This window comes from Drosophila ananassae, chromosome 2L, assembly GCF_017639315.1.
Source record: "Drosophila ananassae strain 14024-0371.13 chromosome 2L, ASM1763931v2, whole genome shotgun sequence".
Lineage (NCBI taxonomy): Eukaryota > Metazoa > Arthropoda > Insecta > Diptera > Drosophilidae > Drosophila > Drosophila ananassae.
The window spans coordinates 26,205,511-26,228,802 of record NC_057927.1 but is presented as its reverse complement, the minus strand read 5'-3'; the positions used below and the strand labels follow the sequence as shown (position 1 = coordinate 26,228,802).

The 23,292-nt window shown below is 35.7% G+C and overlaps 6 protein-coding genes across 12 annotated transcripts; 4 read left to right on the top strand and 2 right to left on the bottom strand.

Moving 5' to 3' along the window:
* Positions 1-266: 266 nt before the first annotated feature.
* On the top strand, positions 267-1,496 carry LOC6505937 (MICOS complex subunit MIC19). Its single transcript, XM_001964612.4, has 3 exons — positions 267-373; positions 461-637; positions 788-1,496. Exons 2-3 carry the CDS (start codon positions 511-513, stop codon positions 1,345-1,347), a joined length of 687 nt encoding a protein of 228 aa, XP_001964648.1. The 5' UTR covers positions 267-373; positions 461-510; the 3' UTR covers positions 1,348-1,496.
* On the bottom strand, positions 1,497-4,696 carry LOC6505584 (alkaline phosphatase 4). The gene is made up of 3 exons (XM_001964613.4): positions 4,305-4,696; positions 3,041-3,282; positions 1,497-2,967 (listed from the first exon to the last, which is right to left on the bottom strand). Exons 1-3 carry the CDS (start codon positions 4,468-4,470, stop codon positions 1,597-1,599), a joined length of 1,779 nt encoding a protein of 592 aa, XP_001964649.1. The 5' UTR covers positions 4,471-4,696; the 3' UTR covers positions 1,497-1,596.
* A 2,046-nt stretch (positions 4,697-6,742) lies between these two features.
* Positions 6,743-22,069, bottom strand: LOC6505583 (serine/threonine-protein phosphatase 2B catalytic subunit 1). Of its 7 annotated transcripts, none has more exons than XM_014905229.3 (13): positions 21,710-22,067; positions 20,918-21,366; positions 19,837-20,168; positions 19,660-19,771; positions 19,214-19,359; positions 18,915-19,132; positions 18,515-18,608; positions 18,082-18,207; positions 17,511-17,592; positions 17,134-17,208; positions 16,802-16,886; positions 16,639-16,736; positions 6,743-7,327 (listed from the first exon to the last, which is right to left on the bottom strand). In XM_014905229.3, the coding sequence occupies exons 2-13, from the start codon at positions 21,087-21,089 to the stop codon at positions 7,002-7,004; spliced, it is 1,866 nt and encodes a 621-aa protein (XP_014760715.1). In that variant the 5' UTR covers positions 21,090-21,366; positions 21,710-22,067; the 3' UTR covers positions 6,743-7,001. The 7 variants fall into 7 exon arrangements, 6 of the variants coding, with proteins under 6 accessions (XP_014760715.1, XP_032305471.1, XP_032305470.1 ...); XM_032449580.2 differs by having other exon boundaries at positions 20,918-21,269; XM_032449579.2 differs by having other exon boundaries at positions 21,863-22,067.
* On the top strand, positions 8,211-9,650 carry LOC26515012 (the record flags this gene model as incomplete). The annotated part of the gene is made up of 3 exons (XM_032449440.2): positions 8,211-8,411; positions 8,464-8,631; positions 8,700-9,650. Coding segments are annotated over 3 exons (525 nt in total), but the record flags the coding sequence as incomplete, so codon positions are not given.
* Positions 13,116-15,562, top strand: LOC6505938. Its single transcript, XM_014905367.3, has 4 exons — positions 13,116-13,151; positions 13,208-13,363; positions 13,420-13,578; positions 13,634-15,562. Exons 1-4 carry the CDS (start codon positions 13,116-13,118, stop codon positions 13,787-13,789), a joined length of 507 nt encoding a protein of 168 aa, XP_014760853.1. The 3' UTR covers positions 13,790-15,562.
* On the top strand, positions 15,512-16,568 carry LOC26515148. Its single transcript, XM_014905452.2, has 4 exons — positions 15,512-15,526; positions 15,889-16,028; positions 16,121-16,268; positions 16,325-16,568. The coding sequence occupies exons 1-4, from the start codon at positions 15,512-15,514 to the stop codon at positions 16,478-16,480; spliced, it is 459 nt and encodes a 152-aa protein (XP_014760938.1). The 3' UTR covers positions 16,481-16,568.
* Positions 22,070-23,292: the final 1,223 nt, after the last annotated feature.

The window sequence follows — 23,292 nt, the reverse complement described above, 5'->3', positions numbered from 1 at the left end:
AACTGAGGCATTAAAAAGCTTAAACAATAATAATGGATTACATCGGAAATTATATTTTTTCGATTTGGGAATGGGAATTCATGGTTTCATTTTTTACAGGTGATTACAACTCTGACATATTAACTATAATCATTAATCATACAACATATGTTGTAGGTTAGTGCTATAATATAATTTCAAAACTGATATTAAAAACTGACATTTTTGAAATTTTGTCCATATCCGGTCGAATATATATCGATAACAATTCAATTGTCTGGCAACATCGCAATCAGCTGACTTTTGCATATAGTTTACGGTATTTTTGGAACGTTTTTTTAAGGTCACTCTGAGCACGTCATATTTGTTGGGCCCGTAGTTTTTCACCGAAAAGGTTAATAAAAAAGCCGAAACAAACAAATCAGAGTGATTGACCAGATATTAGAAGACAGCTATCATTGAAAAACTATTTGCCTTTCAGGGTTTCGAGCTTCAGCTACCTGAAAGACCCCAGAAGAAGAGAAGCCAAAAATGGGAGCCCGACAGTCTCAATCCCGTGAACCTCGTTCCGTTTCGATGGAAAATCCAACTCCTGCCGGTGTCATTGATATATCCGACGATGTGGTCAAGCGTCTGAAGGCTGGCATCTCCCAGCAGGGTGAGCCACATTAAATATTAATAAACAATCAACTGAATTTGGCAGTTCGAAGTGCCCAGTGTTATGCAACAATTGTCAAAACTGGCCATTGTTTATGCCAAAATAATGTTGAAATTAGCAATTAGTTATTAATACATTTTCATGTTTTAGCTCGGGAACATTCAGCTGCCGCGGAGGATACTAAGCCAGCAGCTAAGGCGGCGGCACCAAAGGGGCCTGCAAAGCCTGTCACATCCTCGCCAGCAGCTCCGGCACCCGCGTCCAAGGCTGTTTACCCTGCCGCTACGCCCATTTATGTGCAAGGAGGCGGACACACCATCAGTGCGGCGGATGTTCAGCGCCAGATGAACCAGGAGCTGATCAAGAACGACGAGCTGTGGAAGGAGCGCATGGTGAAGCTGGAGGAAAACCTCAAAAAGACCAACACCATTCTGGAAAAAGAGTACGCCAACGCAGTGGAGAGTGTGCACAAGCGATTTGTGAGCACTGCAGCGGCGCACAAGGTGCCTCCCTGCCAGGATCTGAAGTCGCAACTGCTGGCCTGCTATCGGGCTCATCCCGGCGAGACTTTGAAATGCATGGAGGAAGTAACTCAATTCCGACAGTGTGTGGATGCGCATCGTGTGAAGATATTGGATGCACCAGAGGCTGCTCCGGCTACTGCGACGGCTGCTGGAAAGACCGCTGTACCTGCCGCCAAGGCGGGCTAATAGCTGTTGCATTCAGACGACTATATTATCCTTGTCCTAAGTTGTTTGATTTGTTCTTGGAGGCCTTGTACAGGTTATGTATAAAAAGAAACGATAAAAAACAAGCGCGAAAGAGTCATTGCGAGCAATAGTAAACTAATTTAAATGAATCCATTGTTTGTGTTTATATTTAAGTTTGTCTATTTGGTAAATTTTTCAACAAATCTCTTCTTCAACTACATAAACCGTAAAACTAATTAAAACCCATATTTACAACAGATGACCGAGAATAACAGCAACCAAACTGGGAATCAGGGTGACTCCTAGAACAGTGGCACTGCTTTTAGCTTCGCTAGCTTCCCGCTCATCTTCGTTATCCTTGTGATCCTTGCACGTTTCATCAAAGTCCTTGGCAGGACCCAGACAGCCAGTATAGCTCATCACATAGGCAAGATAGTTCTGCTCGAAAACTCCACGGATTAGGCTCGAGCCAGGACCATAGGCAAACACAGCCACATCCTCGCCGCCATGAGTTTCGTCCTTGCGGGGAACAGCGGCTAGGTGGCGGTAGGTGGGAGCAGCGCGCTCCTCTTCCGTGAAAAGCTTCAGTGGCATCCACATATTGGAACTGTTCTGGGGCCTCGAATCATTGGCCAGGTGGTCATAATAGCCAGGACCATTGGCATAGGATATGGTCTCGTACATCATAGGATCGTTTTTCTCATGGGAGTTGGCAGCTCCTAGAATGTCATGACCCCGAAGGGCATAGCCATTGAAAGTTACCGCGTGTGAGTGGTCAGCAGTCACCAGAATGAGGGTCTCGTCCGGATCGGTGGCATTCACAGCAGCCTGGATGGCCAAATCGAATTCGTAGAGCTCGTGGAGAGCAGCCCGGGCATAGTTCATGTGATGTCCCTGATCTATGCGGCCTCCCTCTACCAGGAGCACGTAGCCATTGGAATCTTCGCCCCTTTCGAGGACTTTCAGAGCCACCTCTGTCATTTCCTGCAGGGACGGTTCTCCCTCCTCCCTGGCCACGGAGTAGGTGATGTGATTGTTGCGGAAAAGGCCCATTAGATGGTCCACCTTTTTGGCATCCACGTTCAACAAGTCCTTTCGGTTGTGAACCAATGCTGGGGGAACTGAGTCGTTGGCGTGATGGGCCAGCCACTCTTCTGGCAGTCTCCTTCCATCGGCACGTCGGCAAATTGTTTCCGTGGGTCCCTCGAAAACTGTTGTACGCACTTCGGAGGCGTTAAGGATGCCCATCGGAGACATTCCACCACCCAGGATCACGTTGAAGCGATTGCCTGGCTCGTTCTCCACCAGTTGTCGGGCAATGTCCACATGAATGCCCACTGATTCGGCGGGAACCTCTGTGTCGCACTCCCAATCCCGATCGTAGATGTGGGCGTAGGTTGCAGCTGGCGTGGCGTGGGTAATCCGAGTGGTGGTCACTATTCCAGTTCGCTTCTTCTCCTTTTGGGCCCACTCCATGACGCTCTGAACGCGTCCTTGCTGACCGTTCTTCTTGGAGCGCGTGGCATCCATTCCGATGGCACCGTAGTGGGTCTTGGATCCAGAAAAGATAGCTGTGGCAGTTCCGGCTGAATCCGGCACTTGCTTGTCCACATTGTAGGTCTGTAAGGTTAATAGATATATTTTTAATGGAATTTAGGAGAATTTCTAGAATAGCTTTAGAAGAATGCCTTACCTTGGCCATCCCAGTGTTGGGGAAATGGTCAAACACCAAGGTCTCCTCCTCGCCCATTCCATGCTTCAGGTACTGTCCCTTGTAAATGCGACCAGCACTGATGGTGGATATGCCCATGCCATCGCCGATGAAGATTATGATGTTGCGGGCTTTCTTCTGGTAGGAATTCTCCTTCACCCGCTGTGCCTGCTTGATCGTCTTCTCCAACTGGTTGAGAGCCACTTTATGCCAGAATTCCGCATCTGAAATGGAAATAGAATAGAAATACAATTAAAATTAAGTCGGGATGAAAATTGTTGGGTAAGTCACGTATTAATTACCCATCTCCAGTTGAATCTAGTTGCCACTTAAAACGTTTCTAGTTCGACACATTAAACAGCCTACTAGTTATGTAGATTTATTTTTTCTATGCACGTTTTTTCTTTTTTTTTTTTAATTATTCCAACAAAAGCTACTTATTTTTAATAGATGCACGGTTAATGTATTTTAAACTATGCACTATTTATTTTTATTGGGGGGGTTTTTATTTCAAGTTTTTCTCATCGAAATTTGCATTATTAAAATATAGTCTTAAAATCCAAATTAATTTTCTTTTTTTTGAAGTCAAGATAATACATATCAATTAGTTGCAGGCCTCATTTGGCTTTTGCATTTCCTTTCCCCAACTCGGAACGTGCATTAACTGACTCAGTTGCGATGATGTTTATTATTCTGTGATGTGTAATTAATATTCAATCGAGGTACCTTAAGTATGAGCCACCCACCGCCAGCCACCCGCTTTTAAATGGCCTCGACACTGAGACAGGTTACAGTTAAGCTTCATTGCCTGACTGCCAATTTTGGCTTCCCAATGAAATTAAAAGTCTATGATTAAGCACAAATTTTACTGGTCAGCGATCTAAAGATTCTATAATTCGATCTGATTGTTCAGTTCAGTCTGGCAATTACTTGAAATTATTTAATTGCGCTTTCTTAGGGGGTTTCGAATTAAATTAGATTATAAACTTATAATTTTTTTCATATTGTTTAGGGATTATTAAAAAAAAACTGTAACCACAACCTACCTAAACTCTCACAAACTTAATCCGTTCGAAAAAACCTTGAAAGCACTAGTTACTTAAGTACTCGTTACATAATTTAACTCAGAGAACCGTTCAAGTTCAACTAATTTAAATTATTTCACGTACTAAGTGGAATTGCTTTAGTTAGGGTTTTGCACGTTCTATTGTCATCAAATGCGTTGTTTCTTTAGACAGAGACTTACCTTCTGGTTCCTTGGGCTTGTCGGTATCCTGATTCAATTTAAACTGAGGTCCTATATCCCCACCGGCACTGAGGGTTCGAATCAAAGGCGGTGGTTGGGTGGTGGCCGCCCAACTGAGAGCCATCAGGCCACTCCACAAAAGTCCGACTATTGCCAAGGAATGCATTTTTTGCTCCACTTCAGAATAATGCGTAATATTTTTTGGTTTCTATTATTTTTGTCTTGCGATTCCTATTTATATCACAGCTTAGCTTGGGGCGCAGATTCTTTCTTAGCAGGCCATTGAAATTGATTCGGAGTGCGCGGAACGATCTCGTCTCTGGGTTGCTCTCGAAATTCTGGACCTGCTCTGGTGTCCCGGGTGGATCTCAATTAGCGACTAACACCGAACTGGGCCCTCAAGCGCCGTTATATGGTGTACGATCCGTCTGAACCGATCGGTTAAACCCGAAGTCCGCACACCCACACAAGCGCATAATGATCGTCTGTTCGTCTGTGGGGACTATACCTAGTATTCGGGGGGTTTCGAGTAAGTAGTGGGTGTTTAAGACCCATATTTAATAATCGGTGCCAAATTATTTTAGTTATTAAATTAGGTTTTCTTACAATATCAAAATTAAATTGCATCTTTAAAAAACAAACGCAATCTTTGGGATTTTTTGTTCTGTTTCATAATCAAAAGTATTATATTTTTTTTTCAAAGTTAAAAAAAAAGTTTAGGTATCATATAAGAACATATGATAGTATGTTAATGATTGGATAACACCTAAAAATCAAAAATTATAAAATAATAATAATTATTTTATAATATAAATTTAATAATAACAAAAATTTTAAAAAAGACATAATTCTTCAATAATAATTCTACAGGTAATTTTTGTGCCTTTAAACTTTTCCAGACTAATTAAAATCATTGCTGGCACTTGCAAAACGTTTGTCTCAATTAAAATTACGGCTCTGGCGAGATAAATCCATAAAAACGTGAAAAGCCTTTAGGGGACCCTTGGCTTGGGCCTGTATCATTGCCGGAGTCTCCCCGGACAAACTCGTGTCGATGCGCTGATTTACGGCGGAATTTGCACGTGAAGCGGCTGCTGTGGTCGGCTGTTTCTCGGGTGATTCCGGGGAGTGGTTTATCTTGATCCGTATGTCTGCAGTTGAACTGGCGGTGCCGTTGTTTGCCTTCTCCGAAATTGATAAAGTCAGTGGGACAACGTTGCGTATGCGTGTTATTTACTATTGGGCTGTCATTGGGCAAAAATTTAAAAAGAGTTTATTTTCCTAGTTGTCTAACAGTGTCTCCTCTGCGACCTCTCAATGCCGTTTAAATCTCACTTAATATGATCTTTTTATAGCGCCTGCTGGGTCTCGTCTAATATAAAAGCGACGATCTGTGAGCATCGCAATAAAAATCTAGTCATCGCATTGACGGCAGTCTGGAAATAGGGGCTTTTGTCGGAGATTGTTGGATGTGCTGGGTGCACTAGTTATAGCTATAGTAACCTATATTTATGACTGTGACAATCACGTAAAATTCTGGTAATCGGATAAAATCAGATATTGAAGATTTCTGGACTGTTGAATGCCACAATGTCTGGTCTTTAAAATGTTACTCCCTCCCAGATATTTGCTGCTGACTTTCATGATTGTTTGCCCTGGAACGATAGTTAAGAACAAAGTCAATATTAATCTTGACAGTATATGCTATTATGGGCTACCAAGTTTTATGGAATAGCATCCAGTTCGGTGATGATAGATTGTCGACCCTTTGGCTTAGATTGTAGTAAATCTTTATTTGTTCCTCCTGATTATCTTGTCTCTGTGCGCACGTTTTTAGACAACAGTACGATACAGATAAATCGCTACAAAAAAACTTCAAAAATACTTAAAATACGAGGAAACTTCCACTGCAAGTAACGCTTAAGCTTGGGCTCGTTTATATTTCTAGTGTTTACATTTGTTTAATTGTTATTGCATCGACTCGTGTTGATCTGCTACGCTTGACTAGAGAGCAGCAGCACTTTGTATTGAATTAGTTAGTGGAAAACAGTGATGGAATTTGACACAGATTTTTTTGCAATATTAAATTATTAAGTTTATTAAATAAAAAAAAAAGAGACTTCGTCTATTGAAGCTATAAAACTGCTTAAGAGGTCGATTGAGTAATAAACAAAATTTATTCAAGGATAGTTGATAGATTCGATAGTTTTTTAAATCGAAAATTCCTGAATATTTAATTTCCCTCAGTAAAATATATTTTATTTCAATAAATATTTCCAACTTTTCACATCTCTAAGTTTAGTTTTATTTAAAATTCATTGCCTAGAACCAACCCCACGAAAACAATAATTTTTTAAGCTATTTTCTGCCAATTAGTATTGTTTGTTCGTTATTGGGCCACCTATTAATTTTAAAATAAAATAAAAACACACAAGCCATCAGTTTGTAGAGCATTTTTTCTCCACTTTTATTGAACTTTTTTTTATGTCACGTATAAATTTTCGCTAATATTGCAGGTGAGTATGAGTGTGTTTTTTGCCTTCTGCGGGATTTCTATAAAATAATCCTAAGATTGTAGGCACTTGTTTTTGACTAGCATAGGAGAAGGTTTTTGGTATAAAATTTTAACTAACAAAAGAGTACAACTAAATGGGTAACAGAAAATCAAACAAATTATAATCAATAGTTGGAGCAGCTCTATGAGAACTTCTTGGAGGTGAATCCTGCCCGGACATTACTGGTGGTGGCCGACTTAACAGTCGTCCTGCTCGTCTTGGTTACGGTTGTGGTGTCATTACTGCTACTGCTAGAGTTGTTGCTGTTCTTTGTCTCTGTGTTGTTATTATTGCTGTTAGTGTTATTGGAGCTGTTGCTGCTGGAGGTCCTGGTCACCGTGGTGATGCTGCTGCTACTGGCACTCATCAGCAGCGGACGGCGCGGCGGCATCCGTTCATTGACCGCATCCAGTCCTTTGGCCTCCGCAAAGGAGTGAATGTGCGAGGCTGCGGTGAGTCCTTGCAGAGCTGCGAAACAGACGGAAATGGTTTCAATTAATCAACATCAATACTTGTCCTTTCTTATCTAAGTTTGTGCCTCTTAATGCTATTTGTATTTCAAATAATTGAGTTTGAGGTTTCAAAATTGCCAAAGAGTGTGTCAATTAAATTTCTTTTAAGTTAAAGGCACTATATATATCGGATTAAAAATTCGACCATTATAAAAACGGAAGTGTCTGACTTCTTATACCTTTTCGAGCAAGTAATACGGTTTTGAATGTTATTACGTCACAAAAATGATAATATTTTAAAGCGGAAATGTCCGATGATTCGTCTTTTGACGATTTTCATATCTAAGGCTTAAAGCCTACATTCGCATTCAATTTCTCCCAAAGATTTAAATTTATCCCAACCGATTGTACATTTTAACATTACAAATTTCAGTTCGATTAAAAATTCACCCATATAAAGAAGGCGAATCGGAGCTAAATATATCTTTCACAAAAGGTAATATTATTTGAGACACCTGTGGCATATGGTTTGTGACATCAGTGTAGGACTTTTGAACCTGCTCACTACCTTACATGGAATTAAAATATTTATTTTCCTAATGGCATATTAATTGCTTTAAATTGAAATAAAAATAAAAATTAAAATGAAAGAAAATAAGCTATGCACTATTTTCTAATGACATTTTAAAAGCTTGAAATAATATTACCTTGAAGTTTTAATGACCGAAATTCAAACCCATATATAAGCGTACACAGAAAGCCTAAATTACATTTTTTGAAATTTAAATAGTAAACCCGGTCGTCGAAAATAAACGATATGTTCAGCAAGTTTTCGGTTTTGTGTTTGGTGTTCAGTTTTCTCTTTTTCATTCAAAAGGTTAAAAATATTGATATTGTAAATAGTACAAACTAATCTCGAAAATCATAATCGAATTTATTTCAAGGCGTACTCAAAATTTGAATTCACCAATCTTAACTGCGAGACACTGAATAAATCTTATGCCGATTTTGAATACTGCTATCTTAAGTCCATAAATCGTACCTACAAATATTTATCAATTAAAGTAAACTTATTGAAGAAGCCTATAAGAAAAGTGAAGGTATATGAGAAATACATTTTAAATGAATATTTTCATATAAATATTATTTTAGGTTCGAGCGGCTCTTTTTAAGCGATTTAACGGATGGAGGCCTTTCATGTTCGATATGACAGTAGATGCCTGTAATTTCTTGAAAAATACAAAGTCGAACTTAGCGGCAAAGTACTTTCTTGACTTCTTCAAGCCATTTTCAAATATGAATCATTCGTGCCCATTTGATGTGAGTACTGTTCAATTTTTGATTCTTGATTTTCTAAAATTCTAAAAGTTTTTCCTTTTTGCGATTAGCACGACCTTATAGTGGATAAAATGAATATAGCTCACATAAACCACCAATTCACTAACGTTTTACCATTTCCCGAAGGAGACTATTTTTTGGAAACTCATTGGATTGCTTACGATATCGATCGAGCTGTAGTCAAAATGTATGGAACACTCTCATAATTATGTAACAAAGAAAAAAATAAAAGCTAGCTACAGCTCGGAAAAGTTTCAAGAAAGTTATAATGAACTATCCCTAATTTATATCTACAAAACCAAATTTATACTTAAGTATGTTTAAAGTTTGGGTGGAAAAGTTCAGTATCGAGTAGCATATAGTCCGGAAATTCTCGTTTCATAACTCATACTAATACATCCTTAAAGGACCATTCAACTATATCAGATATTTGGGAAATATAATCCGATCCGATATAAAAATATCATACCATACACAACTCCATTCAAGTGCAAGGTGTATCAACTTCATCTGCACCGGAAGCTACATTTCCTTTCTTTTTATATCTTCTGTTTTATCAAAATAGATTTTCATAATGATTTGAAAATAAATTGTTGCAATGGAATGTTCCAATCAAATCTGTATTAAAATTATATCAGTGTACCAATTTTATTTTACCTAAAAGGTCTATAAATGGCAATTATTTACATATAAATGGTAATTATGCATATGAGCAAACACAAATTTAGAGATAAAACCAAACAAAGTTGGAATAGACTCATTTATTTAAACATGAGGGTGAGCCTGGTGTTGTTCTGGATGGCGTTCTTGGTTCTAAAGGTATTTGGTAAAATTTCTTAAGTGGATCAGATGAATTTAATCATTTATTGTAGATTTCTTGCAAATTTGAGTTTACCAATGTTAAGTGCACATCTTCCGATGAAAAATTTGCAAGCATCGAATATTGTTATTTAAAGTCTGTGAGTCGGAGCTATAAATACCTCTCCGTAAAAGTGAAATTTTTTAAAAAGCCCATTACCAAGATTAAAGTGAGTGCATGAACTTATTAATAAAATGTTGGTTAATTTCGTATTCTCTCAGGTCACTGTAGTAACTTTTAAAAGGTATAATGGTTACAGGCCCTTCATGTTTAACGTCACAATGGATTTCTGCCGAGTTTTGGGTGGAGCTAATCAAAATCCTTTTGCTAATTATGCGTATGGTTTTATTAAGAACAATACCAATATGAATCATTCGTGTCCATTAAATGTAAGTATGAGATGAAATATTGGATTCAAAAATACTTATTTCGAAATTATATTTAATAAATATTTTTCAGCATGATGTCATAGTAGAAAAGCTTGATACCAACTTTGTTAATAACCATGTTACAAAGGTTCTACCTTTGCCAGAAGGCGATTACCTTATGGATACTTATTGGATCATTAATGATATATATCCGGTGGCTATACAAACTTATGAAACTATATCATAAAAAATTGTTATAAATTTGAACAATTACAGACAAAAATATAAAGTTTTGCTTTAGGGGGCATATTATTTTAAAATTAAAAGGAAAATAAATAAATACAGTGTTCAATTTTTAAGTCGATCACACTTTAGTGTGATGACTCGTTAGAAACACCTTTATTCGTTTACACATCAGAAGAAGAAAAAAACCCAACGTAATCATAATAAGATACGTATATTGTCCATAATATTAATAACATTATTATAATATAATATGAAATGCGGTTTTACTTAAGTGGAGCAGATAAGCCTTGGTAAGTTTTAAAATTTTAGTAATATAAAAGGTAACTTTACCAATCAGTATACTATTATATTTAATTTTAATCATATATAATATTAATATATATTTATTCGAATTATATATAATAAATTTTTTAATTTTATTGAAAAAAATATGAATAGATTAAAAATCAAATATGGGTATGAAAGATTGTTAATAATATTGTTAATGTGAATCAGATGAGTTTCAAAATATTTCTTTTAAATATCATGAAAACTTTAATTTACTAATATAAAGTGCACATCTTTGGGTCAAACATTCGATAGCTTCGCTTGTTATTTGAAGCCAGTGAATCGGAATCGGATAAAAGTCAAATTTTTGAAAACATCAAGATTAAAGTGAGTACTTAAACATTTTATTCGAATTCGTTTTACATTTGCAATATTGTCACAGGTCACTGGGACAGCTTGAAAAGGTTTAATTTTTACAGGCCCTTCATGAACAATGTGACTATGAATTTCTGTTGACTTTTGAGTGGGTAATTTGTCAGATAGTTTTATTACAGACTATTCCGTAAATAAATCATTCCTGTTCCATTGATGTAAGTAGAAAAAATATAGATTTTAAACAAAAAAAAGAAAATATTATATATCTCATAAGTATTCTTCTTATTTTTTAATAGAAATGCTTGACACCTACTTTATGAAATATAAACTTACAAAGGTGCTACCAATTCCAGAGGTCGACTACCTTCTGGAAACTCATTGGAACTGTTATGATATAGATACGGCTCTTGTAAAATCTTATGCTACTATATCATAACGATTTATAGAAAAGAAAAAATATAAATTACTTTTTGATTGGAGGTGGCAAATGGTAAACCAAAATCGGAAAATATGGCAGTCTCTCATAGAATACCTGCCTTCTGTCACCTTCTGTACCCGAAAACTGCAAACTTTTTCCAGCAATTGGTCAGAGTGTGTCTGGCAGGGCTCAACTAGAATATTAAACAGAATGTGTATCCTATATTCTGCAGATAAATCTACGAAACAACGACTAATGACATCCACGTTGCAACAACGCGTAACTCGTGGCAAAAAAAATTTTTCCACAATAATCATGCATACAAAATTGACATGTATATTAGCATTCATATTTTATGAATTAAATAAGTATTAGATTTTCACCTGTCCATATATACATATGTTTTTAATCTATTCTCAATCATAACAGACTTTTTATAATGGTATAATAATAGCTCGAAATACTTATTGCTTGAATTGCTAATAACACTAAGTCATCAGTAAAACCAGTATATAAGGCAAAAAAGTCTAACTGCATTTGATAAAATTTTACCAGTAAGCTCGGTATCGTCAAAAATAAAAGATGATCAAAAAGCTTACTTTGTTCCCTTTGTTGTTGAGTTTTCTTTAGTATGTTGAAAAGTGATTTTCTTATTGAAAGTTTGAATTCACCGTTTTCAAAATTCAATTTCAATTCAATTTTTAATTTCAAAAATGTTTTAATTATTTTAAATTAGTACGACTTTCGTGGAAAAAATTGATAGCGCATATACCAGCACATTACATTCGGTCTAACATTTCCTGAAGACGCCTAATTTTTAGAAACTCTTCGCGGTGGTTAATATTGTTTTATTGTATTGTTGACAAAATAATTTCACATTTCCCAAATAACTGAAAAGAGCATTCTCTAAAATTGCTGGAAAACAAGGATGAGGGTAAAACTGACTCTGTCTTGTTCTTTTCCCTGTTTAAAAAGGATTTCCTATTGTGTTTCGGTTGTTAATCTAAAAACATACAAAAGTATGCAAAGTATTAATTACACAGGCCAACAGCAAAAAATCTACACGAATAATTTCACCTGCTCCATAACCTTCAGGCTCCCCTAAACCAAAGCCCAGAACAAACATAGGTTCTATCACCCACAGTTTCCGCGGTACACCTAAGAGAAGAAATTGTTCAAATTTTACCATATATTGAATTATGTAAACCTTGTAATGGCGATGACCATCATTTTTTCTAGTACATATACTTTTTGAAATGTATGTGTACCAACTAAAATAAAAAATCTGTATCTAGTAGTTACCATATCTTTGGAATACTCATCCAAAGTTGAAATCTCTGATTTTCTACATTAATTTTTGGTCTTCTATGATTTTTTTATGGCTATCTAAAACTGTTTCTATGTTTAAACGTATCTATTGAAGTCTTTTGACTTTTTGAAAATATGAGATTAAAAACTAAAATTGAATTGACGAAAATATTGTTCAACCACCTACAATAAATTTAATAAAATTATTTCGAGTTTTCCCTTAAATCCAAAAGTAAAACATGTTATAATCTACTGATTTCAATAAAAAAATAAAAATTTTCCATAGAAAAATGTTTGGGGAAAAATCATAGATCAAAAATTAATGTAGAAAATCTGAGATTTCGGGGGAAAAAGTTGGAAATCGTCGGCCTGTGTTATTTAAAAATGTATAATTTGAAAGGTAAAATTTTGGTGCAACATATGAGTACCGGGTATCAAATAGTCGGAAAACTCGAGTGAGCCGTCATTTCATGTTTAAAAATCATCAGACAAAAACAATTGTATGCATAACTATAAAGAATAGGTTTATAATTGTTTTGCAATATAAATTTAAAAAAGTAAAATCAATAACAGATGACACAGTCAGATCCTATTGTATCGTTGAATTAATAGGATGTGGGTAAAAATGGTTCTGCTATGGCTTTTATTTGCGGTATCAAAGGTAGATAGTTGGAAAATCGTAAAATATATAAAAAACATTTAATGTTCATATTTTAGGTTTCCTGCAAATTTGAGTTCACAAATATTAAGTGTACATCTTTGGATGAAAAATTCGCTGGCGTTGAATATTGTTATTTGAAATCTGTGAATCGAAGCTATAAATACCTCTCCCTAAAAGTAAACTTGTTCAAAACGCCTATTACAAAGATCAAAGTAGGTATCGGTGCATGTTAAAAAAAATAATTTGAATTTTAAATTTATCATTTCAGATAAATGCTGCATTGTACAAACGTTTTAATGGCTATAGACCTTTTATGTATAATATTACAGTAGATTTTTTGAAGAATCCTAGTTCCAATGCAGCAATGAATTACTTGTTTGGATTTTTTAGAAATTTTTCAAATATCAATCACACCTGCCCCTATGACGTAAGTAAATGAAAAGATATTTATTTATCAAAATTTTAAAATATTTATATCGCAGCATGATATTATAGTAGACAAGCTAGATATAAATGCCGCTAATCTCCAAGTCACCAAAGTTCTGCCTGTTCCGGAGGGCGATTATCTCGTGGAAACTCATTGGATAGCCTACGATATAGATCGAGCGATTGTAAAAGTTTATTGTTCTGTTTCCTAGTCAGCTGTAAGTTCTTCTATTATCAGGCAGGATTCATCTGTTTCTATCTATTTAATATGTTACAACACAAAAGCTCTTGTTTAAGTGAATTGAATATACATTTTGCCTTTTCTCAACTCTAAATATACCCTTACTTGAAATAAAAGAAATTAACTTAGATATTGAAATTTATAGTGCGCATTATGTGTTTACCTATTACACTCAATGTTAAATAAAAATAAATTATTTTCTGTTCATTCCTCGATTTTGAATTTGAAAAAGTAGCCTTGCAATCCGAATTCCGTTTTGAAAAAAAAAGGGTTTGAAGCCCGGATAAATTTCCGGTAAAATTAAATTATCAAAATTCACTTTGTAAGAGAATCGAAATTGGAAACTTAATTCTGGTTACGTTGCCAAAAAACAAGGATGAGGGTAAAACTGGCTGTGGTTTGATTTTTTGCCCAAAACATTCTCATTGGTTAGATTTATTAGTTTTTTTGAAAGTTTAATGTAAATTTGAGTTTATTATAGATAGGTGACGCAGAACTAAGATATAATGGCTATAGGCGCATTATATTCAATGTAACTACAATGTTTTAAGAATTATACCAATACGAGTCACACCTGGTCCTTTGTTGTTAGTTCGATAAGTAGTAAATTAAACTATTTCTAAGACAAATTTAATGAACGCATGATCTTATGATAAAAAATGTGGATAACAACACTATGAATTTCCCTCATTACAGAGGGTGACTACTTCCTTTAATTTTATTGGATGACTTGTGAAATAGATCAGACGTTTGTAATGGTTTATGGTACTATATCATGGAAAATTATTCAACAATGATGGAAAAAACTATAAATTTCTTTTTAATTGGAAGTAATGAATAGAAATAGAAATGGAAATGGTGTTTGTATTATTTTGAAATTAAAATAAAATAAAATAAAATAAATAATTACCCTGTATTTTTTACTAATAATGCTGATGTGTATTTTTTCATTTAAAAATGAACTGGATTCTTATTTTTTATTTTCAATACTTATGAGTAATTAATAATAAAAAAAAAACTCTGATACATTTTTATTGTACCATATCTTTTTAAACAATTTCACGATATTGATTCTAATACATTTTTGAATCAATTGGAATTGTTAGTTTTGGTTTTGTCATTAGAAATTCGGTATGGAGGTCAAATTTGCTCCGATTTGGTTCTTTTTTTTGCTTCTAAAGGTTGTCAGAAAAAAACCTAATACTTGAGAGATAATTTTTTGTGAAATTTCAGAAAATTGCACAATTACTTTTAATGTTATATAGAAATAAATTATTTTCTGATTATTTCTCGATTTTGAATTTGAAAAAGGATACTTTTAAATTTTCAAAAATCATATTGAAAGTGAATTGAACCTCAAAACTTAATTCTGGTTGCATTGCTAGAAACAAGCATGCATCTGGTCATTTTATGTTAAAACGATAATTAGTATATTCTTAAACAGTCCCAAGAAAAAATGTATTGAATGCAGCATGATCTTTTGATAGAAAAGCTTGATACAAACATTATAAAGTACTAAGATACTAATAGGGTACAGAGGGCGAGTACCTTCTTTAATTTCATTGGATGGCTTGTGAAATAGATCGGGCGTTTTTAATGGTTTATGGTACATGAAAAATGATACAATAATGATGGAAAAAAAATAGAAATATAATTTTAATTGGGAGAATAGAAATATACATATATAGAAATCATGAATAACAACGGGGTGGGTATTATTTTGAAATTAAAATTATATTAAATAAATAATTACACTGTATTTTTTATCAATAATGCAGCAAGGATATACGAACAGTTTTCTAATTTTTGATTTTCAAATATAGACTAGTAATTAACATAAAAAAACTCTGATATTTTTTAATTACACCATAGCTCTATAAACAATTACAAAAAATTGACTTCTAATAGATTTTAGAATCAGTTGGCATAGTAAGTTTTGGTTTTGTCATTCGAAATTCAGGATGTGGTTCAAATTATCTTCGATTTGGCTCTTTCTTTTGGTTCTAAAGGTTGTCAGAAAAAAAAAAACCCAATACGTGAATGATAATTTTTTGACGAATTTTTTTTTAGACTTCCTGCAAATTTGAGTTCACCAATGTCAAGTGCACTTCGTTAGAGAAAAATTTCTGCGATTTTGAGTATTGCTATCTGAAGTCTGTGAATCGGAGCTATAAATTCATATCATTAAAAGTGAATTTATTTAAAACGCCTCTCACAAAGATCAAAGTATGAGCATGTAAATATTATATAATGTATGGCTTAGCTCTGACGTATTTTTGTAGGTCACGACAACAGTTTACAAACGCTTTAATGGCTATAGACCATTTATGTTTAATGTAACAGTGGATGCCTGCAGGTTTTTGAATGGCGCCAAAGCTGCTCCAGTCGTGGATTACATGTATGGTTTTTTCAGAACCCATTCAAATATGAATCATACGTGTCCTTTTGACGTAAGTGGGAGAATTAAATTTTTCCTAAATATAATCAAATCTTTTATGTCCAACAGCATGATATCATATTAGAGAAGCTTGACGCCAATTTTATGAATGACCAAGTCACTAAAGTTCTGCCAGTTCCAGAGGGCGATTACCTTGTGGAAACTCATTGGATTGCTTATGATATAGATCGAGTGGTTGTTAAAATTTTTTGTACTATTTCTTAAAAGCTAAAATTTAAATTTGAATTTATTAACTTGAAATTAAAATTTAATAACTGAGGTATGGAAAAAAAGAAAATCGAAAGAATAAATAATAACGTATAATTAAAAAATCGTTACGTTTGTGACATACGCTAATGTGGTAGTTAGAAATTCCCACTCACCTTCTTTGAGAGAGTCCCTTCCGCCGGACAAAGCGCCCACCGGCAAGGCGCCTGTGGGCGTAAGACCCTTCAGCTGGAGCACGCTTTCTGACTCCTCCCTGCGGGATTTAATATTTTGTAAATTAAATGTATCAAAGATTTGAAAAACAGAGGAGATATGCACCTGAGAATTGAGAAAACGCGCGACATCTTGCCAATGGCCCGAATCTTATTCCGTATAATCTCTTTGCGCAGCGCCGACATGGAAGCTGCGAATTGAGGGCTCGATTAGATAGAGGCTCTTTGGATCTCGTGGGGGAATGTTTGGAAAATGGAAATCAGCTGGAAATATTGCTATAAAGCCGATCGAAGCTGGGCTAAGCTCTAATTAAGCTTGTCTATCATTCAGCGGCTGTGGCAGCGAAGTTGGCTCAGGCATTTTTGGCAGTGGCGTTGGCAGTGGCGTTGGCTTTGAATTTGAACTTGCTTTTGGCCTGCGCCTAACTCGTGGCTTACCTGGCTTACTGGGCGTATTATTGTTATTGTTATTATTCACGTTCGCCGGCACGAGTACAATTTTCTTGCGGAGCTCTTTATTTCGTTTCATTTTTGGGTTGTTTTGGTTTTGTTGTTGGAGTGGTGGAGGTGGTTTTATTTGTATATATAGATATACATATTTTTTGGAAATAGTGAAAAGTTGGTTCGTGTTGGTACATATATTATTATGGGTGGTAGTAGTAGATTGCAGTTGTTGTATTTTTCGGAAAATATTTTTAATAGAAGATTAGTTTGTAATTCAAGTGTCTCCTTACTTGCCCACAACAACCAAAGCACTACGACATTTAGACACGATCTACTAAAACAACATCTGCTCTCCGAAGCCCCAAACTTACCTTCCTCCAGTTCATCATCGGGTCCAGCCACAAGTTCATCGTCCGAGCAAATATTTAAGATATTCACTAGCATCTCGGTAACCTGAATTAATAATAATTTCACAAAATTGTTTCCATAATTACAGAACAATTTACGTATTTAAAATAATATAAAAATACAAAAATAAACATATTATTTAAAATTATATTATTATTATTATTATTACAACTATTATTTATGATTAACAAGTTTTTTTTTAATTTATCCCATGAAGATATCATAAAATGTAGGATAAAATAAAAATAACTCATACGCCCTGTTGTCATCATTAAAAGAAAATAGTTTTTTTTAGTTTAAAGTTAGACTAGTTAAACTTTATTAAATTTAAATATGTTTTTGTCACTCTAAGTTACTAAAAAATAATTTAAAAATTTTTTAATAAAAACGGTTGCATACAAAACTCAACCGGATTTTCAAAACCAAATATTTGTAACCAATATACCAAATATAATATTAAAAATACTTTAAATCTTTTTTAAATCCTGGCTTAAAATTTTCTTTCTTACTAATCCAATTATGCCTCTCACTCACCTTTTCGCCCACAAAGGGCAGCGACCATGTGAAGACATCCATGAAGTTGGGCAGCCAATACGGATGCGGGGAGCAGTTGAACTGGCGGATGTTCATCACGTTGTTCTCGTACTTGAGCACAGCTGCCTTTTGTCAAATGGGTTCGAGGGGTTGACATAGAAGAGCGCGAGTGGACACACAGAGAACGCCCGAGAAATGGTGTAAAGAGACAGAGAGATAGAGAGAAAGGGGAAATGGAAAATTGGAAAGGGGGTTGGGGCAATCGCAGTGCGAATTAAACTCACACCCTCTCGCAATGCAGCCAAAAAAGTTTTCGTTGTTTAAAAATAGCAAAGGAAAGAACAACAACAGCAAAATAAATAAACAATCTAGACAGAGATAGGCTATCACAGTGTCTAAGAGTGTGCGATCGGGACAGGGAGAGAGATCATACCTTGTTGTTGTAAACATCCAAGTAGTTGGGGGCGGAGAAGATGGTGATCAGGGAGGGGAAGCCGGTAACCTGGTTCTTCCGGTACATGCGATAACTGAAAAAGGATATATATGACAGGATAAATGTATAATAAAGAGTGTATGTTTTTTAGAATATTTATTTTAAATTAAGATATTTTCAAGATTTTTTCCTTTAATATTGAAATAAATATTTTTTTCTTAAAACATTGTAAGAATAGAACAAATTTAAGAAAAAATATTTTAAAATTAACAAGTTTATGTTCGTTATTTAGTTTTAAATTAAACATTTTTTGTTATAACTTTAAACTAATTTTGATTAAATTCGAAATCGGTTATCTTAAAAATTCGATTAATTAAAATATTATTAGAAATATACTTACCCCGCATCCTGGGCCTCGTGGGCTCTGACTATCGAGAGCAGGTTGTTCTTCTGGAGGAACTCACAGCAGGCCGAGTAGCTGAAGAAGTAGGAACAGCCACGGACAGAGTTGTGGGAGAAGAACTCGTTGGTCTTCTCATTGCCAAAATCCTCCAAGGGATCGGACCAGAGGAGATCGCACATGGGTCCATATGCGGGCGGTTCCCTGAAACGATTCAGCTGGTTGCCGCAATGCGAATGCAATATTATTACAAAACGTAAACATTTCAGCAGACTGTTCTCTGGGTGCGAATTTATTACCGTCTTGATGTCATCGAGTGTGAAAATCTCGGGCGACAGACCGCCATGGATGCAGAGGAACTGCTGGTTGAGCAGGGCGGCGAGGGGCAGGCAGTCGAACGCCTCCATGCAGGCGTCGTAAATACTTTCCGAATATTTGATGATGCCTTCAACGAAATAACGATGGAATTAATGAATGAAGGGAGACCCATCCGAAAGATTTACAGCGCAATGTCGCTTTTAAAAACCCATTAAATGCTTCTGACAACACCAATAAAACCAAAGATGCGGTACGCTTTTAATATTTTGCAATTTTTCGATCAAGAGCTTGCTAAATCATTTTTATGAATTGTCTCTCTTGTAAACCAAATAGATTGTAATAAAGTTTAATTTGAAATTTATGGAGAAACGATAAAGTGTTTTTGATGAATTTTTTTAAAATTATACTTCTATTAAATGACACTTACATTCCTGTTTGAAGGTAAAGTACTCCGTAAGATGCCTGCACTCATGATTTCCTCTGAGCAGGGAGAGTGTGGTGGGGTAGGTTATTTTCAGGGACCACAGATATAGAACACACTAGAACAATATAATATTTTGTAAGTACATCTGGCTTTATTATTTGATTCAACAAGGATTCTTACCTCTATGCTGAAATACCCCCTGTCCACGTAGTCGCCCAGAAAGAGGTACCTGGTGGTGGCTGGGGGACCTCCCACCTCGAACAGCTTGACCAGGTCAAAGAACTGGCCATGGATATCGCCACACACGGTGATGGGGGCCTCCACATCGATCATGTTCTTCTCCTCGCGCAGGAGGGCCGCACCTTCGGTGATGATTCTCAGGGCCACAGCCTCCTCGACCCTTCCCTCCAGGAGGAAGTGCTGACGCAGGATATCAAAATTTGGTTTTCCCGTCGTCGGATCGTCGTACACCTCCGACATGGTCAGTTTGTGGGCGGGCGGCAGGGGTACGTCTACGGAGAGAGGGTGAATGAGACGTGGGGCATTGATAGTTTTATAATAAACATCTCGAACTGAGACAGGCGATGTGGGTTAACGAGCTGTTGCATCTTAGCGCCAATATTTGGTTTTTGGCCGCTTTTCTTGGCCCGCCAATAAAGAGAGAACCGAAAATCCACCAGATGCAGCCACATGAGCATCGTATGCTAATTACAAAATTTGACTGAGTGAATATAAAAGTCGAAAATTGATTGGCACACACAAAAATAAACAAAAGCACACACACAGCCGCGAGCGCCATTTTTAATTGTCATAATTTTGGTGAATGTTGAAATTTTAATGCTATGGCCCAATAAAATGTCAATATATTGCAGTTGTTTGTTATGGGTGCTCCAAGATAATTATTATATTTATTAACCTCATAAACTCAAAAATAAGTGAAATAATAATTGCGAATTTAAGACATTCCGGAAACAGTTTCAATTAAATGGGCTTTTAATACTACAAAATTTAGGGCAGCCATAACTGAATAGATGATAGCTTTTTTGATTTCTCATTACTTTCTTATGGCCATTGAAAAGTTCAAAGAAAATATATATTCAAATCTTTATTTTGACATTAAAGATTGCAGTCAGTGCCTCAGAATTCCATTGAAGCATGATCGCATGTCATAATAGATATAATTCGAAGAGGGACTCGGATTTTAATATTCTATAATTTCTATAATTCTAGAACCTATGTTTTGGATTCTAAAATAACTTACCATCAACCATACGTTCCTTAGTTTTTGTGTACTGCATTTTCTGTTTGTTTCCACTAGTGGGGGATGACGAGGTTTTGGATGAACCCGTTGAGGATTTTGTGGATTTGTCGGAGCTGCCACTTTTGGAAAGCGACGACTTTCTCGTCACCGAACTTCGCGTTGATGTGGACATGTTTTTGGATTATTTATTCGAGGTTTGTTTTGTTTCTGCTGGCTTTTTGTTTTAAATTAATTTAATATGCTCTCACACTGCCTGTTGATGCTGTTAAGTTTTTGTTGATTTTTTTTCGATTCCTTAGACTTGATATATATATTTTTATGGGTTGATTTTTTGCTGGTGCTGAAAGTGTTACTAGCACAAGATTTTAGAAATTATATGATTTTGCCTAGCATCTTTATGGACGGGACAGCAACACACAGATATTCAAACACACACACACGATCGGCCACTGCGGGACACATGAAAATATACGAATATATTTAGGCAATAAATAAAATTTGTTGTTAGATTGTAGAGATGTGGACTTTTTTGTATTTTTAGCCAGGCAATGCCAATAGAGAGATAGAGAAACTTTTATTTATTATTTTCCTTTTTCTCTAATTATATTTTTGTCAAACAGGCACGCAGCAGGCGCACAAAATAAATGTTGAACAATTAATATTTCAATTTGGTGCAATTATTCAAAGATGTATTAACTTTTCGTTAAGTCAACACATTGTTTGGCGAATATTTTGGCAAAGGGCAGCACTTCAATTGAGACGGAAAATTGCTCGACACTTTGTGCTAATTACCCACAAAACAAACGCGAACCGAAATAGCAATGGTTATAGAAATAGAATCACAAGAAATCGTCGCAACGGACACACATAGATCACTTTGGTCACAATCTCTTGTTATAATTATTCCTTATTTTATTTTTATTATTTTTTTTTAACGCTAAATACACTTTAATCCTTGCGGGCTTTTGGGGTTTCAGTGTCGATAATGATGATTTTCTTGGGACACGAGACAAAGCATTTCCCAAGTTGGCGCCTCGCGATTTTCCTCGAAACTGAGCAGAATTCGTTCGCCAAACGATCCGTTCCGATCCGTAGCGTTTGGCATTCAAGACCCAAATCGAAAGTCCGAAGAAAGATCGTCGGCGATCGGCGGCTCTCTCGGTACTTGGATCTTGGATCTCGAATCTTGAATCTCGGAGGCTTCTTCGCCCTTGACTCCCATTCTCCATTAGAAATGAAAATATAAATAAACCCCGTATCGCTCATAGGGTTCGCGTCTCAGTTCGGTCTATTTATTTATTTTATTGGGTTAATGTGACACACGCACTTTTCAATGTTTTCGGCTCTCTTGTTGTATCTTCTGGTTATATTCTTTTTATTTTATGGTCGCCCTTCTGTGATCGCCGTTTTGCGTTATAATGACCTTCATAAAAATTTGTACACATCTGCGATAGGCCTCCTCCGATTCCCCCATACTATATCCCGTTCCCCATAACATCCACATCCACATCCGCTCTCAATGCTTTTCAACTTGACCGTGAGACGCATCGTTGTCCGCTTGTCCGTGATATTGAGTGTCCGTGTGTTCGAGTTCAGGTTGGTGTGTGTATTGTGTATCTGTGTGTGATTGCCAGAAATTGGGCGCCCATAGGTGGGTGTCGCTATAATTATAGTCTTGACTTTGTGCGCGCCTCGTGCAAAAATATATGCGTACTATAATCAGTCGGGTATATGAGTGAATTCAAAAAATAAAAATTTGGATAATTAATTCTTTAAGGAATTTTAAATATAATATAAACAAATGTTAGCACTTATAACGTATAAGTACTACAGTACTATTTTCTTACTTCTATTTTTCTACTGGCATAATAAAATACATGAGGTGTTATTCCACTTAGTCTCTTTAAAAGTAAAATATTTTATATTAATTTTATAGAGTAGTTTCGCATCTGTTGGATACTTAGAAATTTCCGCTGATGGAACCAATTTCATGCAACTTTTATGCGAAGCGTGGCAATATTTTACCAACAATCTGTGTGTGTGCTCTCACACTTTCACACTAACAGCCTTTAACCGAGCATGTTTGTCTTGTCAATGTTGTTTGTCGCGATGGTCAATTGATATGTATGGCGAATGAAATGCTATATCGCTTTGGCAGTTCCATAATACACATGTATGCATGTACACGCTGTGATGGGGGAAGGATAACAATCGGCAATTTTCACTTTGAAATCATTGCAATGCATGAGCAATGCCAATGCACTCGCAGTTGCCCGAAATGCGCATCGATAGCCATATAGTATTTGGGATTTTCGATTTGGCAAAGAGCTGAGACGATTTTACTTAAACGCCCCCGCATCACAAAAATCGTTGAG

What these genes read in the sequence shown, in the direction of transcription:
- LOC6505937 (XM_001964612.4), top strand. Translation starts at nt 511, where the DNA reads ATGGGAGCCCGACAGTCTCAATCCCGTGAACCTCGTTCCGTTTCGATG. An exon ending in GGCTGGCATCTCCCAGCAGG is followed by an intron (nt 638 to 787) that starts GTGAGCCACATT and finishes TTCATGTTTTAG; the next exon opens with CTCGGGAACATTCAGCTGCC.
- LOC6505584 (XM_001964613.4), bottom strand. Translation starts at nt 4,470, where the DNA reads ATGCATTCCTTGGCAATAGTCGGACTTTTGTGGAGTGGCCTGATGGCT. An exon ending in CAAGCCCAAGGAACCAGAAG is followed by an intron (nt 3,283 to 4,304) that starts GTAAGTCTCTGT and finishes TTTCCATTTCAG; the next exon opens with ATGCGGAATTCTGGCATAAA. An exon ending in CCAACACTGGGATGGCCAAG is followed by an intron (nt 2,968 to 3,040) that starts GTAAGGCATTCT and finishes TTAACCTTACAG; the next exon opens with ACCTACAATGTGGACAAGCA.
- LOC6505938 (XM_014905367.3), top strand. Translation starts at nt 13,116, where the DNA reads ATGGTTCTGCTATGGCTTTTATTTGCGGTATCAAAG. An exon ending in TTTTATTTGCGGTATCAAAG is followed by an intron (nt 13,152 to 13,207) that starts GTAGATAGTTGG and finishes TTCATATTTTAG; the next exon opens with GTTTCCTGCAAATTTGAGTT. An exon ending in ATCACACCTGCCCCTATGAC is followed by an intron (nt 13,579 to 13,633) that starts GTAAGTAAATGA and finishes TTTATATCGCAG; the next exon opens with CATGATATTATAGTAGACAA.
- LOC26515148 (XM_014905452.2), top strand. An exon ending in GTGAATTTATTTAAAACGCC is followed by an intron (nt 16,029 to 16,120) that starts TCTCACAAAGAT and finishes AACAGTTTACAA; the next exon opens with ACGCTTTAATGGCTATAGAC. An exon ending in ATCATACGTGTCCTTTTGAC is followed by an intron (nt 16,269 to 16,324) that starts GTAAGTGGGAGA and finishes TATGTCCAACAG; the next exon opens with CATGATATCATATTAGAGAA.
- LOC6505583 (XM_032449578.2), bottom strand. Translation starts at nt 21,089, where the DNA reads ATGTCCACATCAACGCGAAGTTCGGTGACGAGAAAGTCGTCGCTTTCC. An exon ending in CTTTACCTTCAAACAGGAAT is followed by an intron (nt 19,360 to 19,659) that starts GTAAGTGTCATT and finishes ATTTCGTTGAAG; the next exon opens with GCATCATCAAATATTCGGAA. An exon ending in AAGGGACTCTCTCAAAGAAG is followed by an intron (nt 7,328 to 16,638) that starts GTGAGTGGGAAT and finishes TCTGTTTCGCAG; the next exon opens with CTCTGCAAGGACTCACCGCA.